Source organism: Rhodamnia argentea, chromosome 1 (genome assembly GCF_020921035.1).
Source record: "Rhodamnia argentea isolate NSW1041297 chromosome 1, ASM2092103v1, whole genome shotgun sequence".
Classification (NCBI taxonomy): domain Eukaryota; kingdom Viridiplantae; phylum Streptophyta; class Magnoliopsida; order Myrtales; family Myrtaceae; genus Rhodamnia; species Rhodamnia argentea.
The window spans coordinates 27285464-27303284 of NC_063150.1; the positions used below are offsets into that span (position 1 = coordinate 27285464).

A 17821-nucleotide genomic window follows, 5' to 3' on the forward strand; every position below is an offset into this window, starting at 1 on the left:
TCCGCCGTCTTCCGACACGTTATCCACTTCCCTCCGCGCGAGTTCCTTCGAACGGCGGAAACTCTCCCTCCCTCAACTTTGCAAAAAGCCTCCGCAAATGGCCGCCATGGCCTCGACGTCCCCGCTGATCCGTCTCTCTCCACGATTCCAAGCCCGTTGCGCATCCCGAAAGCGCCCCAACAACGGCAGGCCTCCGCGCCCTCGCCGGCGGTCCGAGAAGCCAGGCCTCCGCACCCGTTGCGAGCCGCCGCCTCGACCGGTCGCTCCGGCGAGGCCCGGGCCCGAGGCGACCACCTACACTCGCCTCCCTCCCAGGGAGGACTTCTTGGCCGCGTCTATTGATGCCGTGAGCGAAGTGAAGCTCTCCGATTCCCGCATTGCCCTAGTTGATCCTGGAGTTGATGGCGTCTGTGGTGAAGTAGGCCAAGAACATGATTATAATGACCTGGAAGATGGGACTGATCGGGGTTTGGCGTTTAACTATATATCCCTCGATGTGTTTGAAGGAAACTCGAGTGCTCGAATAGATGATGGTGGCGATTATGATGATGATGACGATGAAGAGGAGGAGGAGGAAGAAGAAGAAGATAGTGATTATGGAGAATTTGAAGGTGAGGAGGAAGTGTTAGGGCTTGACGGTGGAAAGATAGTTAGTGGTTACGATGGTGATGGTAATAAGGTCATGGCAATGCTCTACACTGTTGGCGATGATGACGATGAAAATGATTGTTTTGCTGGCAAAAAAACGGGGCTCAAGGACGGCAAGGCTGTGAATTTGGCAGATTCGGAGGATGAATTAGATGATGAGGAAGCTCAAGTGAAGGAGAAGGGGGTGCCGGCAGTGATGAGGTGCTTTGACCGAGCCAAGATATATGTGAAAGCCGGGGATGGTGGCAATGGTGTCGTGGCATTCCGCCGCGAGAAGTTCGTTCCTTTGGGGGGGCCGTCAGGTGGCGATGGAGGGAGAGGAGGGAATGTTTACTTGGAAGTCGACAGTTCAATGAACTCATTGTTGCCATTTAGGAACAGCGTGCATTTCAGGGCTGGGAGAGGGAGGCATGGGCAGGGGAGCAAGATGGCTGGGGCTAAGGGTGAGGATGTTGTGGTGAAGGTGGCCCCTGGGACAGTCGTTAGAGAGGCGGGGAAAGAGGAGGTGTTGTTGGAGTTATTGAATCCAGGACAGAAGGCGTTGCTGTTGCCGGGTGGTAGAGGAGGGAGAGGGAATGCTTCGTTCAAGTCAGGGATGAATAAGGTGCCTCGGATAGCTGAGAATGGTGAAGAGGGTCCAGAGATGTGAGTTTTTATCTCAGAAACCATACCATGTCTTTGTAGATCGTTGATAAATACTTGGTTTGCCATAACGTGGTTCATATGTTTTTTTTTTTTCCCTTTTGGGCAGATTAGTAGCATTGCAGATTGATTTTGTCTTGCTACACGGTGTTTTTGATAACTGCTCTGGTTTGACACAGGATGTAACTTTTGTGGACAAATAGCTGTGAAAACTTATTTGGATAGTCGTATATGCAACGCGATGTACAATACAGGTGCTGGCCAGGGTTGATTTCTTTTCCTTTTTGTCAGTAAAAAGTATGTCGTTAGCACCTTCAGGGAGTGACAAGCAATGTGTATCCTACTTTGTGATTGAGCAAGCACATGAATGACTATGAAAAAGAACCAAAACTTCAGCCCGATTAATTGCCAGTCACCCACAATCATAGCAATTTCAAGTTGAATTTTCTGGAGAAACGCAATAAATTCTATGTTGAAGTTCATTATTGAGGAATGGAAACATAAGATTGGTTTGCCAGCAATAGCTGAAAGGAGGCCTTATGTCATCATGAACTGGCTCTAGTGCATCATGATTTATTGAGCTTTGTTATTTGGGCATATTAACTTCAGTGTAGTTTTAATCAAGGTTCTCCTCAAAAGGCTTCCTCAAGTGAATGAAGCTAAGGATGGTCTTTTCTGTCAGGTGGTTAGAGCTGGAGCTGAAGCTTGTTGCGGATGTCGGAATTATTGGTGTTCCTAATGCAGGAAAAAGCACCTTTTTAAGTGTGATAAGTGCTGCGCAGCCGACGATAGCAAATTACCCCTTTACAACTTTACTACCTAATCTGGGCGTAGTATCATTTGACTATGATTCTACCATGGTTGTGGCAGACCTACCAGGTTTACTTGAAGGAGCGCACCGAGGTTTTGGTCTAGGTCATGAGTTTTTACGGCACACAGAGAGGTGCTCTACTCTGGTATGCTCCCTGTTAAAGCTTGATTCTCATTGTTGTCCACACTTTAGTAAGCAGACTATTGTGCAGCTCATGCATTTGTCTGTATCTTGGGGCTTTTTATGATTTCGGACTGCATACGTTGTCTTTTGTTACTAGCCAAAAATTTTACGATTTCTATCCCCCCTCAACTGGGATAGTACCTAGGAAGACTGAGGATTCGCTTTGCGGTAATGCATTGCATTTTATTTTGTTGCATTTCAAGAAATTAATTTGATCCCACGAGCTGCAGAAGGTTTGAAGTTGGGGGTTCTGAGTTTTCTTATTGGATGCTTCATTTCTATTCTGGTTTTGACCTTTGAAGCCAAACATATCATGACCTCACTGTAGATTGTAGATTTCTTTGAATATGATTTGCTGATGGATTGAAACAGCAGGTTGCCCTGTCTCCTTGTGGTGCTTCCCAATTATTTTTGGCACAAATGACTCAGCTTTATTGGGTTGAAATTGGGTACAAATAAGCTGTCCTTGGTTCACATTTTAGTGTGGCATCATTTCATTGTTTAGTATGCTTCACCTGTCTCAAAATGTCTTGTCTTCAAAGTTGTCGGATGGCTAATGTACCCGAAAGGTGACAAGAGAGAGAGGTGAAAGCCTCATGACTAATGGCATAGGGAAGTATGTTAAACAAATTCATTGACAGAGATGGAAAGTCAACGCTTGCCTATAATTACTCATTTCGACTTGATGCTGTTGTATCTTAGTTGATGTGTTACTGATACAATTGATCCTTAGGTTCACGTGGTTGATGGATCATCAGAGCAGCCAGAGCTTGAGTTTGATGCTGTCCGACTTGAGCTGGAATTATTCAATCCTGAACTTGCTGAAAAGCCATATATAGTTGCCTATAACAAAATGGATCTTCCAGAGGCCTATGAGAGATGGCCATCGTTCAAGGAAAGGCTGGAAGCTCGCAGGATTCAAACTTTCTGTATGAGTGCAGTGAAAAGAGAAGGCACTTATCGAGTAATTTCTGCTGCTTATGACGTTCTACAGAGGAGTAAGGAAGCAAAGAGCACTATTGAAGGTCAGGCTTGTTGCCTCATGTGCTTCTCCATCTAGCAATCTCACACTTTTTCTTATATGTCTCTTGTTAATGCTTTCTCATTTTGTTTTCCCTGCGAAGGTTACAGAACAAGTATTTTTCTATGATCTTTCTTTTATCCATCTCATTTGCTCTATGGACTATTGATGAGTTTTATTTGCATTAGGTTGGGTGGATCCCAGCAGTCTGAACCATGTAGCTGAAAAGGTAAAAGATCAAAGAAGTGCTTCAATTAGTGAGTTTGAAATCACTCACGACAGCAGTTCGCACACTTGGCATGTTATTGGATCTGGGTTACGACGGTTTGTTCAAATGACAAACTGGAGGTAGGATGTTGATTACTCAATGGCCATTGCTAAGCAATGCTATATAGTTCTCTTTCCCTTTTCCCCGTTTGGAGCATCTTATCTGTGCATGGTGTATTTTTAAGTGCTTATATTGAGATTGTGTAATGCAACTCTAAGAAGAGACTAGCTTGTTTAGTCATGGCAATCTGGGATTTGCCATACAGAGGAAGAATGGAGCGCATACCATCAAAATTGGATTACTTGTCCCCTTATTCTTGGCACATGTGCTCCCCACATATGTTTGAATCGCTGACTAATCAGTTAAAGTTCATATTTTTCGTTTTGAGTAACTAATTATCCGGAATTGCAAACTCACTATCAATTTTTCTGGACAGAGTCCAATCATATAATCATAAGTTTTTGGGGAACCTAGGAACTTTGTAGGAGTTGGAGTTATGAGAAGCCATGTTGCAAATCTTATTGATGTTGTATTTTTTTTTATATGTACCTTTGAGAACCAGATAATTTGACATATATGTTTGTGGGGATTAGATTGGTTCTATCTTTGTTGGCAGAAAATCCTTTTCCTTTGCATATTGCCTTCTGATCCATTTCATGAAATGTCCAGTATGATTTCTTCACTTGAGAAGTGTTGGTAATATTTTCTATAACAGGTATGTTGATTCAGAGAAAAGGTTCCAGCACGTTTTGGAGGCTTGTGGTGTGAATAAGACTCTCATGAAACTAGGCGTAAAGGAAGGGGACACAGTCATTGTTGGAGAGGTAGACATCTGTTAGATTCTCTCTGATTCTCACATCTTTAACCATTTGAAGCTTGATAATGCATGGAGTATAAATGAATATTGAAACATGCAGAGATGATGCAAAATGGCAAACCTTGGCCCCGTTGTGGGTCAAATTGACGTTCTTCAGAGTGCTTTTGCATCCTATTGCAATCTCTAGATTCTTTACGTCTATTTTGCCCATCCTTTAATCCAATGTCGACTTAGCTTCCCAACGACAATATGTTCCATAATGTTCTTTCTTGTGTAAAAGGTATTACTAGTTACCAGTACCAAATGCAGTTTTGGAAATTATTGTGGGTTGGGTGAAGTTAATTCCCATCAAGAAAATGAAGAGCCTTTCTCTTTTTTTCCTTTCGCTAATCTGATGAAGTGACTTTTCAAGCAAATGCTCGGAAATCCCACATATCCTGTTATTTCTAAGATTTTATTCTCTGTTGTTGTCAATTGAGTCGCAGTAAGTGGGATTATGTTTCAAATTTTGTCAGTTGGAGATGGTGTGGCATGATTCTGCTGGGAGAACTGGTCCTTCAAATATAAACAAGGGATCCACGGATTCGGTTAGATGGCCTCAGTGGAAATAGCTTGCCTTTGTCTGGCCATTGAAATCTATTATCTGGTAACTATGTTTGATTCATTTAGTTTATGATTTGAAGACTCTAATTTGATGCTCTATGCCTGCCATTCTCTTGCTTCCCTCACAAACATGTCTTATTACTCCACTGCAGTTGGATTATGCGCACAGCTAAGCAGCTGCTCGTATGTCATCAGGAAAGTGGTAGTGGTACTCTGCCTTCAAAAGAATTTGTACAAACGAGGGTGCAGATTTACAGGTATTGTCTTGTCTGTCTTCTGCATTTTATGACCCATTGGGCATATCTCGAGTACAAATTTGTCTAACAGGACTCTCATGAAATCGATGCTTCATCAACCTGAAATGAGGGCGCATATTCACTTTTTGGCTAATGGAAACCAGGAGTGACAACATGAAGGAGTGACTGTCCGAATCTTTGTGTCCGACGGGGCGCAGCACTTCCTAAAAAGCAGTTAACTTCTGGTTTGCTCGCAATGATTACTTTAGTCAGAACTGGGGGTCCATGGAAAATTCTACCAGACGGGCTGCATCTAACCAGACGGGCTACCGATGAAATGGTCTAGTCAGAAAATTTATCAGATGCAAGAGAGTAGGTTAGTGTTTCTCTAAAAACGATTCCATTAGCAATAGTTGTACCCCAGATCCTTCTCATTACGAGGCAAGCACCATTACCTCCAGTGGGGGGAAGCATGATTTCTGGAAAAGCTGCTTTCGTGTTATAATGAGCATCCAAGGAGAACAATCGGTGTGCTAATGACCCGCGAACGTCTTGGGTTTCTGTTTCATCAGAATTTCTCCGTGTTAATGACCTGGTCACTTTTTTGGTGCAAATGGTTCCTTCGCAACCCAAAGAAGATAAATGAGGAGAGCATTTCTTTCATACTATTGTGTTGTCAACAGAGCGTGAACATGCTCTGGAAAACGATCGCTGCAGAAACGTGAATCTTGCTAGTGAGTACAGACAGCACTGATACACTCATTGGGGTAGTTGCCCTGTCGAGCCAACCACGACGAGGAAGCCTGCTTGGTAGGAAAGGGAACTCTCAGGCGATTCCCCAAGAGTCGTGTCGGATCCTGCACGTTAGACAAACAATGTTTGACAGATCAATATGTCAACCTGCCCAGATTCAATGAGTCCTCTCTTCTGAGGTCACTATGTTTCACTGGGCCACCTTTGTACTTTGTTCCCTTGGGGACGTTTCGGTTGCGCTTTGGTTTGTTCCGGTTGCAACCGCTCTCGCCGGTTCAATCGTATCTTATATGAGCTGCCAACGAATGGTTGGCAGCGAGTGATGCTCGAAACCCCATCCAAAACGCGTTGAAAGATTCTCAAAGTACTAAATCCTGCGAGGCACGTATGCTCTCGTCCAAAAGAAAAAATTATTGATTTGGATGGATGGGAACATGATATTCCAAAAATGTCATATTCACGAATAAGTTGTTCTCTCTTTACAGGAATTATGGACCTCCATCGAGTGACAAAGACCCGACCACTTGAGGGATGGGCCTGGTCCGATATAGCTCCTTTCTTACCCACGAGAAACTCTAGTCGAACTCGAAACGTTTCATAGGCTTTTCCTCTTCAAACCGAACACAAAAATGCCTTGTCCTTCCGTTTAGGTTGTCTTCTTGACGCTACACTTCCGCCCTCTGTGCACGAGCGTAGCGCACGTTGGGTGGGTGGCGTCGGAGCAACAAAATCCGGTGATTTGCGCCCCACCGCCAGACCAAGTAACGCTCTCCCACCTTCACAATCTCTAGCCGTCAAATCCCACCGGTTCATCAATCAGACGCACCTCACCGGTTCTGAATATTTTCACTGCCTCTTTCCTGGTCCTCCTCGTACGTGGGGGCACTCAGATATAACCTATCCCACGGCTGGCATACTGACACGTGGCCGTACAAGGCGCCACGTCACCGGATTCCCCGACAACCACGATCTGGGGGTGGGTGCCCCGCAGGGAGGAGGGGCTGACACGTCAGGCTGCGGGGCCCGGCGACGTGAGGGCCGATGGCGTGGCAACAGTATCCACGTGTCACGTCGGGTCGAAAAGCTTGATGGCGGGTGTCTCACGTCCTAGGGGATGGGGCTTTGAGGAGGTGGGGGGTTTGGCAGGGGCGGGTTTGGTTGTCGATCCCTGATTGACCGAAACGGAAAGAGTCGGCGAGAAATCAGGTCCGAATGATTCGAGCGTGGAGACTCGTTCGTCATTCTTAGTTGGGGAATCATTGGAGAAAGAGTTTCCTGAGTTCAGTATACAATTCAATCGAAGACGAGGAAGGCCGATTCGGATGGATATGTGTCGCGTAGCATCCGAATAGCATTTCGATTGGCCACTTACGTGCCCGTCACCTCTGCGGCTATTACGAAATTCTTTCGTGAAAACGGGTCGGATGAATGACGACGGATGTAAGAATTGTTTGGAGTCACAGTGTCAATTTCACCTCCGACAGTCCCAGCATAGTTTGATTTCCGCTGCTCGATTGATCGAATCAATTCCTTCGTGGTCATCCCTCCCCAAGAAAGCTGAAATGATGAAGCTCGAGTCAATTGAATTCTTAAAAACACGACCGATGTTAAGTGGGGGAGAACCAAAAAAATTTAAAAGGACGAGGTTTTTGTTTTTTTTTTCCCATTCAGGTCAATGGACATGTATCATAACGATTAGTGATAAGATCGATTGAACTCCAAAGCACCGTCTCATTTTATAAAAATGGAAGTCGAGCTAATCAGGTACATACTGAACTTCTAAAATGTTGTGAGGTGGCTAGCACTATCACCAATGGGAGGTGAATAGGTGATTTTGAAAACTCTTCACTAAACATGCAGAATTAGACAAGTCAAGATTAGTATCACGTGAGAAGAGAGGTTGTACTATAATCAAATTTGCTAGCGTGCAAAATACAAAAAATAAGAGTTAAGATATAGAAGAATTTGCACACAAAATTTATAGTGGTTCGATTTAGTATAAATTTACATCTACTCTCGCACGCTAATAGTCCACTAGCTGAATTTCACTATAAATGTTATTGAAGTTATAGCATAATACGTGTTGCTTCTACCTGAAACGCTTACACGTAAAGATGGTGCTACTTATACCTAAAACTAATAGATCACACTATCACACACCCAAGCACTACTATTACACTGCCAACACTTCTAGAAAGGTTACATTAAGAAGCTCATGAAAGACAAGCACGAAAGATTATAGCTCTCTTGAACTTTGGACCTTTTTATTTTCATCTCTTTAGCACTTTGGTTTCCTTTTATACTCATGCACTTCCAATCTCGCCGTAGTTTTCAAAGGATCATTCTCCAATTAACCCGTTGAACACGAATGCTTCAAGGAGATTGAGTAGCTGTTGACAAATGAAATTGGAATCCCCATTGCTTCAGTCGCCAATACAACTAAAACTAGGTTTCCATAAGTAGGGCTCTTCATTTGGAATGATTAGCTTGCCTTTATAAATATTGTGAATCAATCAAGATGTTTTGTTTGATGAGTTATATTGCAACATCAAGATTTGAGATTGAAAATCATTACTTTCTGAATGTGAAATTTGAGCGAGATCACTATATATATTTATATATTTATATTTTATGAGTCCGAATTGGTCGGATGATGATGTCTAAGTCTCAATACTCTTTGAATCTAAATAGACTTCACATAGAGTCTGAAAATACCAAACACATTGACAATATTCACATGCAAGTTTCATTGATATCCCTATATTATTGTGATGATATTCATGAAGTAAACTGCTAATATCCAAGGTCCTTCAAGTATATTGACAATCGTAGGTCTATCTCGTTATTCACCTAACCAAGGTCTTATCAAACTTTATCCAACATTCCATTTTAGGCTTGTTTACCTTCTACTTAGGTACCTCCAACTTATAGACATATCTACGTCTAAAGCTTTGCTCATCATCAATAAAGAACACATAACATTTGCATATCTTGTTAGGACATCATTTGCATAATGGTTTGTGCATCTTTTATCCGGTTTTACTCGATCAATAAACACATCATCAGCATTTGATTTTTCCATTTTAAAAATATTATAAAGGGTTTCCTAACACATTCCACCGATCTCACTACGGGAGTCAAGATTCAATACCTCGGAAAAAGAACCTTAATCATTTGGTTGTAGTAAGTGCTTTAAAATTTGCTTGTGTGGATGCTCACGGTGAGGAGAATGACTAGGCAACTTTTGGCACCTGTAAGACCCCGTGATGAGCAAACTAAAACGCAATGGCGTTTGCTTAAGCAAAGGGAGGACAAATTTTATTTTTTTTTTTGGGTCCAAAAGGGGAGGACAAGTTGGCCGAATTGAAAAATGGGTGACACAACCCCGGCATATAGGGTAGTGCCACTAGGATTTCTTGGCTTTTGGTGGAGGGACACATGCGTGCGTTTGACCAGAAAAAGCAGCAGCACGGAAACTGAAACCATGAAAAGGCTTAAAAAAAAAAGAAGAAAACCCCAAGGAGCAAGAAAAACACCCACACAAGTTCAATCTTGACAAAGATTGAATCATTCAAAAACAGTTCTTTCAAGAGCTCTCGTTCTCTCTCTATCTTTCTCGTCAAAGTCCAAGTCCAAGTCCTATGAACAAAATTGTCTTTTTTCCCAGAATTCCGGGCACCCTTTAACGATAGAGGGGAAAAGAAAGGAGGGAAAGGGAGGAGGGGCTGGTTGTGTGCTTGTGCTTGGAGAATGTGATGTAAAAAGTTGTCAGCTTCTCCTGACCCTCTTGTCAAGAGAAGAAACTTGACAGAAAGCAAGCGGATGGTTGGCCCCTACCCCGATGGTTTTCCCACAGGAGGGCCACTACTTCACTTCCATTTCTTTCCTCCTCGTCTAGAAAAGTTATGGGATGAGGCTCCTTACCCAGATGGGACTTGACCAGCCCTTTTTTGTCCCCTTTAAATGGCAAATTTCACAGCAATAACCTTCCCATCCGAAGAAACTTTCACGTCCTCTCACGCTTCCAACAAGCTCTATGCTTATACCAGTTCCAGGTTTGTCCGGTGCTCGTGGTGATGGTAGTGGCCAACCTTGCTCTTTCTATTTCGGAGTTTCAGTTTAAAACTACCTTAAACTTGAATACTGCCTTGGAAAGTACTCCAAGCAACACCGACTCGGGATAGTTACAGTGAGATTTTGTAAGAACATTATCAGCTATTCTAAAACCTTAAGTCGTTAGATAAATGTATGATTTAATATTTAATTATTTCAATAGCCACTCATAACAAAAAGTAGTCAAGTGACTGGAAAAGGCATGGATCCACCATTTGTTAGCAAAAATTATATACCTACAAGCATCATCTTCCTAAATCTGATATGTTTTGTGTAATGAATTTTTTAAGAGGCTAAGTATGCATTTCGCCATTTAAAGTCGCAATACCGTGAAGCCAGCGGGGCAGTTTGCCAAAAAGGGGCTCTGAAAGTATTGCAATTACAGCGTGTTTGTCAAGTACAACGTAAGTATCTATCTTTGTACATGTATATAGAGTAATGTTCGCGTGAGGATGAGTCACTGGAGATGCTCAAGCGCGAGTTTTACCCAGCAGTTTGCTTATAACAGTCCCTTTAGCCGATTTTCAAATTTTTATGGGCAAAAGGACACCTGAAGTGCTTGCGCTCACTTTGGCGCTATTTTTTTTTTTTTTTCGTTTAAGTGTCAAATCGGAGAAAAAAACGATCACTTTAGTGCTAACGGTGAGAAATTTCGGCCAACTAATTATGTGTCATTTGTTTTTTTAATTTTTTTAAAATTACGTGGCAATTTTTAAAAAAAAAATCAGTCCACGTGGACTTTTATACTTAAAAATAAATTAAATTTTTTTAAAAACTAAAATTAAACAAAAAAATAAGATTAAAAAAAATTTGCTGCCCCACCATCATCGGCAATGGTTGGCGAGGGTGGGGGACGGGGGAGGGGGCCTCGGCAAACCCCGCCGTGGCCTTGTTAGGGTCGGCAAGGCCAACCTCGTCCAGTGAGAGTTCGCCTAGCTGTGGAATTTTTTATTTTATTTTAATTTTTGCCTTATTTTTCTATTGTTAGCTTATTTTTAATTTTTTAATATGACATGGAATTTCTTTATTGATTTTTACATTTTTTATTGCTGATTGGATCCTTTGGCGAACCACGTAGATGCGACGTATGATTTCCAGCGAAACTCATCGGTGTTGGCACTAAAATAATCGTTTTTCAAAAAGATCGACACTTAAGTGATCCAAAAAATTTAACCAAAAGAAAAAGTGATCCAAAAAAATATTAATATCAAAATGAGTGTCGTGCACAAATATTGACACTCTAGACATCCTTTTGCCAATTTGTAGGGATATGCTATTTATGCATGTATCGATTTTATTTTACCCATTAGCAAGTCAATTTATTAGATCGCTCAAGCGTATCTCTATTAATCCAGAATCATGACGAGTTTTTAAAAGAGTTTAATAATGCGAAGAGACCCACCATTATATCTAAGTTAATATAAAGTGAAAAAAGAGTACATTTTTATAGAGTTCATTACATGTCGACTCTTACATATGGAGTCCCGTATTTCTTGAGACCATTCGATGTCATCGGGTCCACTTCAGTTAATGCGAGGCATGTCCCCCTTCCCAAATCGAAATCTTTAGTGGAGCAGTCAAAGGTCACAGATTCTAGTTCATGTCGTGCATAAACAAAATTAAGAGGGCCATGTTGTGCACATGTAAAAGGATAATGTCACAAATAATCTCTAAATTTTTATTAAATATGCAATGCGGCTCCTACACTTTTTGTTTATTCAATTTGATCCATGAACTTAATTCTTACGTGCAATAAATTTTTAATTTGTCTAATGTGATACGTACAAAAATGTTGAATATCATCTCGGATTTGAACTAATAGAATAACAATATTGAATATTTTCGTATATTTTATGGATTAAATTGAACATTAATAAAAAATTTCATGGACTATATTAAACAAATTTAATGTTCAGGAATGACACTGCATATTGAGTTAAAGTTGATGAACCGCATTGAATAAATTAAAAATTCATAGATTCACATTAAGCCAAAGTTCAGAGATTATTTGTGTCATTTTTCCTATATTTTAGTGACTGAATTCATTTCATTGATAATACGTATGATTTGACTGCTTGTGTAAACAATTACCTACGGTGGCTTGATTATTTTACAAAATATCATACTCATGTTATGCTAAAAATATTTTCTCCAGTGACTTTCTTAGTATGCTTAACAGCGTCATTAACGTACGCGTTAACGTGACTTATTTAATCAATATCGCTTTAATCATTTAGTCAGGGTAATGCACGGCCGCTGATGATGGTACGTAGGGCAAACATCAGATGCATTTACAGGAAACGACAAGAGGCCCAATGAAAACCCCTAAGAATTTATGACTATAGTTTATGTAACTCCCAATGCCATTTACGTACGTGAAAGATTAATTAAAAAGGAGGGATGAAATCATGCTTGTTTTTTTTTTCCTGTTGGAACTTTCAATATAAAAAAGGGTTTTTGAGTGCCCCACTAATTGCCTCTTGTTTGGGCAGTTTAATCCACATTTGCTTTTGAAAAAAAAGATAATTTTCTTGAGCTTTGATTGCTCTTTTTGACTATAGCCCTTTTCTGCTCCTTTTATTATGATCAAGTTCAAATAAGCTGACCCCTCTCTTTTGATTGTATATTATAAAATTTAAAGAAATAGAAAAGAAAAAGAAAATTATATGACAATCAAAAGCATCAGTTTTGGGAAATGTAATGGTGATAAAATTTTCTCGCACCTAGCATCTGTTCTTGAGAAGTGAGAACTATCATCATCATTTTCCCCCAACATTTAATTTTTTATCTCCTCACTTTTTAGAAAAATGAGGAAAAATGGCGGTAATTGTTACGTGAAAATTGCTATATACAAATTCCAATGTACAAACTTGAGCTCAAAGGTGAAAGAAGATCACGTGCATATGAAAAAATAGCAGTTCCAAAAGACATGAAGTATTCTCTCTTGAGAACTATCATTATGGAACTTAATTAAAGATGCTATCACAATTATTCAGCAAGGGAAATGGATGGACTCTAAGTAATCAAAAGAGGGGAGGGGGTTAAGTAACCAAGGATACACAAGATGATATTTCACCGAAAAGATTATATAAGGTCCATGTGGAACCCGAGTGGGGTCCACATGGGATCACTAATTTCGACGGTACAGATTTAGTTTAGTATGTACTTACATTCATGTAATAATTCTCATATGTGAATAGTTTTGATATGCTACGATTGTCGTTGAAACGTCGAGAAGGTTTACACTGAAAACCTTCAAATTTTCTCCTCTTTTTTTGTGCTAGAAAATGTCCTTTTCCATGGAATTTTTTAGGTAGGACCAGACTAAGCAAAAGACTTTTGCTAAGCTCTCTCACACATTCTTAAAAAATGCTAAAGATTTTAGCTTCCAATGACAACATTTTTAAGGCATGGAATAAACAAAAATCAGCACATTAAACAACTACTTATTCTCGTTTATTGTGAAACATCCATGGATAAATTCCGTAAGAAAACAAATGAAACAGCACTAGAGCTTTGACTTCTTGGACCCCCACTTTGAAAAAGGAACTTGTTTTTGTTTTGTAATTTGATGTGGGGTTTGTTTCCAATTTCAATGACACAGGACAAGAGGAGGTCCAGAAAAAGGAAGTTTCTTAATGTCATAGAAAAATATGATTATACTTTGTCTTGGTTGGAGATTATCTCAACTGCTCCCTTTGAAAATCCTGAAGCAAACAAAGATGTCTTAAGGGGGTGACTGAGGGAAATTCTGTGCACGAAATGCGGATTCTACATGGGCAACATGAAGAAGTAAATACTAAATATGATGCTGTACCGACTTCAGTATGTTGGAAATTTCAAAAGTTTGATGCTCTCAAGGAGAATGTGGACAAAAAATTCATGTCATGTTCCAATTTTTTCCTTGTCCTGGCTTTTATCTACCCAAGATTCATCTTGAATATGAGTACATTGACTTTTCATTAACCAGCTCCTTTCAACATTTTAGCTGTTATCTTATCTAATCTTCAAATGATTATTCATATGAGTGAGAGAATGTTGTACTAAATATATAAAAATTGCAGCCGGCTTAGAATTTCAACAACTGAATCCGCAAATGGGTATTCTCTGTTTAAATATACGACGCAAGCATCGCACAAGCGCACTTATTAAGTATATTTAATAAGTCAATATTTATTTTTCGAGATACGATTTTTACATATCATGAGAAAAGACGACGCGTCGTGAAATTTACTTATAGTCTGCATATATCTTAGGGTGCCTTACCAAGTTTTAGATAATTATCCTTATGTAGACCAATGTGAGAGGTTCTAACTCCAGTCGTGTTTAACCTAAAAAGTACTATTGAAATATATAAATATTAAATCACATTTTTTTCTATAAGCTTAAATTTTTAGAGAAGTTGATTGTGGTCTTATAAAATCTTTCGAGGCAGAAACTGAGAAATATTAAGGGAATTCTAAAGTCTGTCCATACGTCTAAATACAAGTTATGATAATTCAATGCCCGAGGATTTGATTGAAGAAGGCGGAAGAAAAGAAGAGAACTTGCAGTGGGTGGAAAAGGGGAAAGATTTCCAACAAATGACGTGTCGACACGTCCGTTTCTTCAATCTTAAAAAATAAAGGAAAAAAAACCTTTCAGTCGTATCAGTCACATATCAAGATACAGTGAGACTTACATTAAACTTCATCAGAGAGCACATAATTTTATCAATCTTGATTTTATTGTGGTTAAATCTATAAGTTATGTAATTCACGAAACAGAGTCTTTTTAATTTTTTTTTTCAAAAAACCTGCTAATTTGATGATCGACAATATTATCAATTATTTCTAACTACATATATTTTATGTAAAATACACAATAATGGAGTATAAATCTCAGAATGTAGCCCTTAGCACAGTCGCTATCCGCAAATTTGAAAGAATTGTGAGTGAGATTCAAAACAATGGAATAAAAGATTTTGGGTGATGGGTGGAGGAAATTTAATAGTATTAAGATTGAATTCAGAGCTTGATTATATCGTCTTCTAACAATACCATTAGAAAAAAGCATTTTCCTTCTCTCAAAGAGAATATATTAATATGGGGCATCACATCCCCGTCCTTATAAAAGCTCAGTGCAACTCTTCTCCACTCCATGCTCTTACTAGACTTCAGTGTAACTCAGCTGTATATTCCTCCAGTGCATCCCTCTCTCTCTCTCTCTCTCTCTACCATTTTGTTCAAACCGTAGTCAAAACTCCAAGAGACACCGATCAAGATCCTACAAGCTCTTCGTCCATGTCCACCTCCAAGGCCTCAGAGACACACTCAGAAGGCCTTGAGCCAGCCTATGCTCAACTGGGCTTCTGCATCCTCCAGAGGAACACCGCCCCGCCGCAGCCCGGGGAGAGGCGGGGCCGCCGGAAGCAGGCCGAGCCGGGTCGGTTCCTCGGGGTGAGGCGGCGGCCCTGGGGGCGGTACGCGGCGGAGATCCGGGACCCCGCCACCAAGGAGAGGCACTGGCTTGGCACCTTTGACACTGCCCAGGAGGCGGCCCTGGCCTATGACCGGGCTGCTCTCTCCATGAAAGGCACACAAGCAAGGACCAACTTCATCTACTCCGATACCCATCACCAAATTCAAAATCCTAATAGCTTTCACTCTCTTCTTAGCCCCTTTGAGGTCCAAGCACTTCTAACACCTTCCTCACACTTCTTCACCACCGCCGCCGCCGCCAACAGCAACAATAGTCAAGCAAAGAACCGACCCACCAGTCACAGCAATCCACCTCAGCCTACCAGCACTTACGAGACTGCCATGATGCCACACCAGTCCTACGAGGAAACTTGTCCTGACACCAACTCATGTGATGACTCTGATGCAAACCAAGATAGCAACTGTAACAGCTTCTTCCTCTTGGGAGATGATGATTATTCAAACTCCGGCTACCTGAACTGTATTGTCCCTGACAACTGCTTGAGACCTCCTGCTAGCGCTGACGACCCTCCCAATGCAAAGCCTAATGCTATCAGAAACTACTCCAGCGCTTCAAATTTCATGGGAGACTTTGAGGATGATGACTTTTCGCTTCCACAAGATGTCGTCACTGACTCAGGAGGTGATATATTTGGTGCCGGAGAGCTCTGGAGCAGCGATCAAACGGCATGGGGGATGGACTCGGGCGAGCTCGCCTCCGTGATCAGTGGCCCGTCGGTGCCCGCGAAGACCGCAGAGGGGTGCGCGGGAAGCTCACGCACCGCGGCCGAGAGTAGTAGCTACAGCTTCTCTCCTCAAGCTGCGCCAAATTACTACGGGGAAGCTTCAGTAGAATATGGAGGATACTCCCTCTACTGATATAGGTGCAATGCGACTTTGTCATTTGAAGAGCGTGTGCGGGCTTTGAGGTTGATCGTGTTCTTACGTCCCATGAATTCTCATTTGACTTTTCCTTTTTAGGATCTTTCGGTAGCTGTGCACGTGTAATTCACATCATCGTCAAGCTTTAATGTAATCCATGCTTGATGGAAAAAGATATCGGACTGTTGACTATTTTGATGCAATTATTGCTCATTACATTCATCTTATGATATATATTTTCCGTCGGAAAATCTCCAGCAGCCACCATGTTTGATTTATGACATGGTTGGCTGGTGCTTCGTATCCTGCATATAAGTTGCTAGGGTTTATGGAGCATCTTTGCATGTAAGCACGATACATATAGTCTCTCTTTTCGGCTGTTTAGCATTTGAGGTGACATCTTTTCTTCAAAGCATAGTGAAACAACAACAAACAAAATTCAAAGGGTTTGAAATGTTGTATGAACTCAACGTGCGCACATGCATTTTGCTTCATGCAAACAATGAGCTTTTGACCATATGTGCTTTTCATTCAGTAGCGCCTTTACACGCTTTCATCTGAATTCCAGGAAAAAAAAGGAAGTTAAAAATTGGGCAAGTACAAAAACAAAAGAAATAAAAACATGCTTCGATTTTTACCCAGAGTCCAAAAACTCACCTTTACTTTGAAAGTACATCTTTGCAAAACTTGAGCTTTGACTCTACATCCCACTTTACATCATGAATCAGTTTTTAGTCCCTTCATTTAGGAAAATGCTATCTGCACTGGAACGAGAGATGCGGCGATCGGAGATGATGTGCACAAAGGTTGTGGATTGCACCACAATCAAAGGCTAAAGAGGATGGATGATAATGTCGCTAACGGTGGTGAACGGAGAGACGAGGGTTTTCGAGAAACTTGAGAAAAATAGGGTTAAAATTCAATCTTTCCATGATTGGCTATTATTTAGAGGCTTGAAAAATGCATTACAAAAAAGTAGAGGCATGAAAAGTAAGGCAGTGTTTTTGTTGTTCTTCCTTTAAAAATTGAGTTTTTCGCACTTTTGATTTGGCTCCTACAAGTCCAAATCCGATGTCCATACAAGAGGATTATTCGATTGATGTATGTCTTGGCTTTCTTGGTTGTGAAAGACAGGATTTTTCAGCCAAAAAAAGGGAAAATTGTTAGCTACTGATTCCTGTCAATATGTGATGGTTAGGTAGACATATAATCAATCGCATCAGGAATTTGCCAATTAATGTGAACATTGGGAGATCTCACCTGCTTCGAGCGGGAAGATATGTACACTCATGTCTCATTTACATAACTCCTTTTGGTTAGAACTCAACCATAGTGACCACGACAACTTTCTGCCCCCTCTTCTCCTAGTTGGACCTACACGCACG

At 40.9% G+C, this 17821-nt stretch overlaps 2 protein-coding genes and 1 long non-coding RNA gene across 3 annotated transcripts in view; 2 read left to right on the plus strand and 1 right to left on the minus strand.

Annotated features, from left to right (window-relative positions):
* Nucleotides 1-5774, plus strand: LOC115751787 (GTP-binding protein OBGC, chloroplastic). Its single transcript, XM_030689784.2, has 8 exons — nt 1-1293; nt 1973-2246; nt 3018-3309; nt 3494-3653; nt 4289-4397; nt 4906-5036; nt 5146-5250; nt 5394-5774. Exons 1-6 carry the CDS (start codon nt 98-100, stop codon nt 4999-5001), a joined length of 2127 nt encoding a protein of 708 aa, XP_030545644.2. The 5' UTR covers nt 1-97; the 3' UTR covers nt 5002-5036; nt 5146-5250; nt 5394-5774.
* The window catches only part of LOC125316742, a 25952-nt gene continuing 12415 nt past the window's right edge, over nt 4285-17821 (minus strand). Inside the window, exons 3-4 of the long non-coding RNA XR_007199827.1 lie at nt 6504-6505; nt 4285-4419 (exon numbers count right to left, since the gene is read on the minus strand). This is a non-coding gene — a long non-coding RNA (uncharacterized LOC125316742). The remainder of the gene's footprint in view (nt 4420-6503; nt 6506-17821) is intronic.
* Nucleotides 15281-16433, plus strand: LOC115751773 (ethylene-responsive transcription factor ERF086). The gene has a single exon (XM_030689760.2). It carries the CDS (start codon nt 15378-15380, stop codon nt 16431-16433), a length of 1056 nt encoding a protein of 351 aa, XP_030545620.2. The 5' UTR covers nt 15281-15377.

Coding starts and splice junctions, on each gene's coding strand:
- LOC115751773 (XM_030689760.2), top strand. CDS start 15,378: ATGTCCACCTCCAAGGCCTCAGAGACACACTCAGAAGGCCTTGAGCCA.
- LOC115751787 (XM_030689784.2), top strand. CDS start 98: ATGGCCGCCATGGCCTCGACGTCCCCGCTGATCCGTCTCTCTCCACGA. Junction 1,294..1,972: donor GGTGAAGAGGGTCCAGAGAT/GTGAGTTTTTAT, acceptor CTTTTCTGTCAG/GTGGTTAGAGCTGGAGCTGA. Junction 3,654..4,288: donor GTTCAAATGACAAACTGGAG/GTAGGATGTTGA, acceptor TTTCTATAACAG/GTATGTTGATTCAGAGAAAA.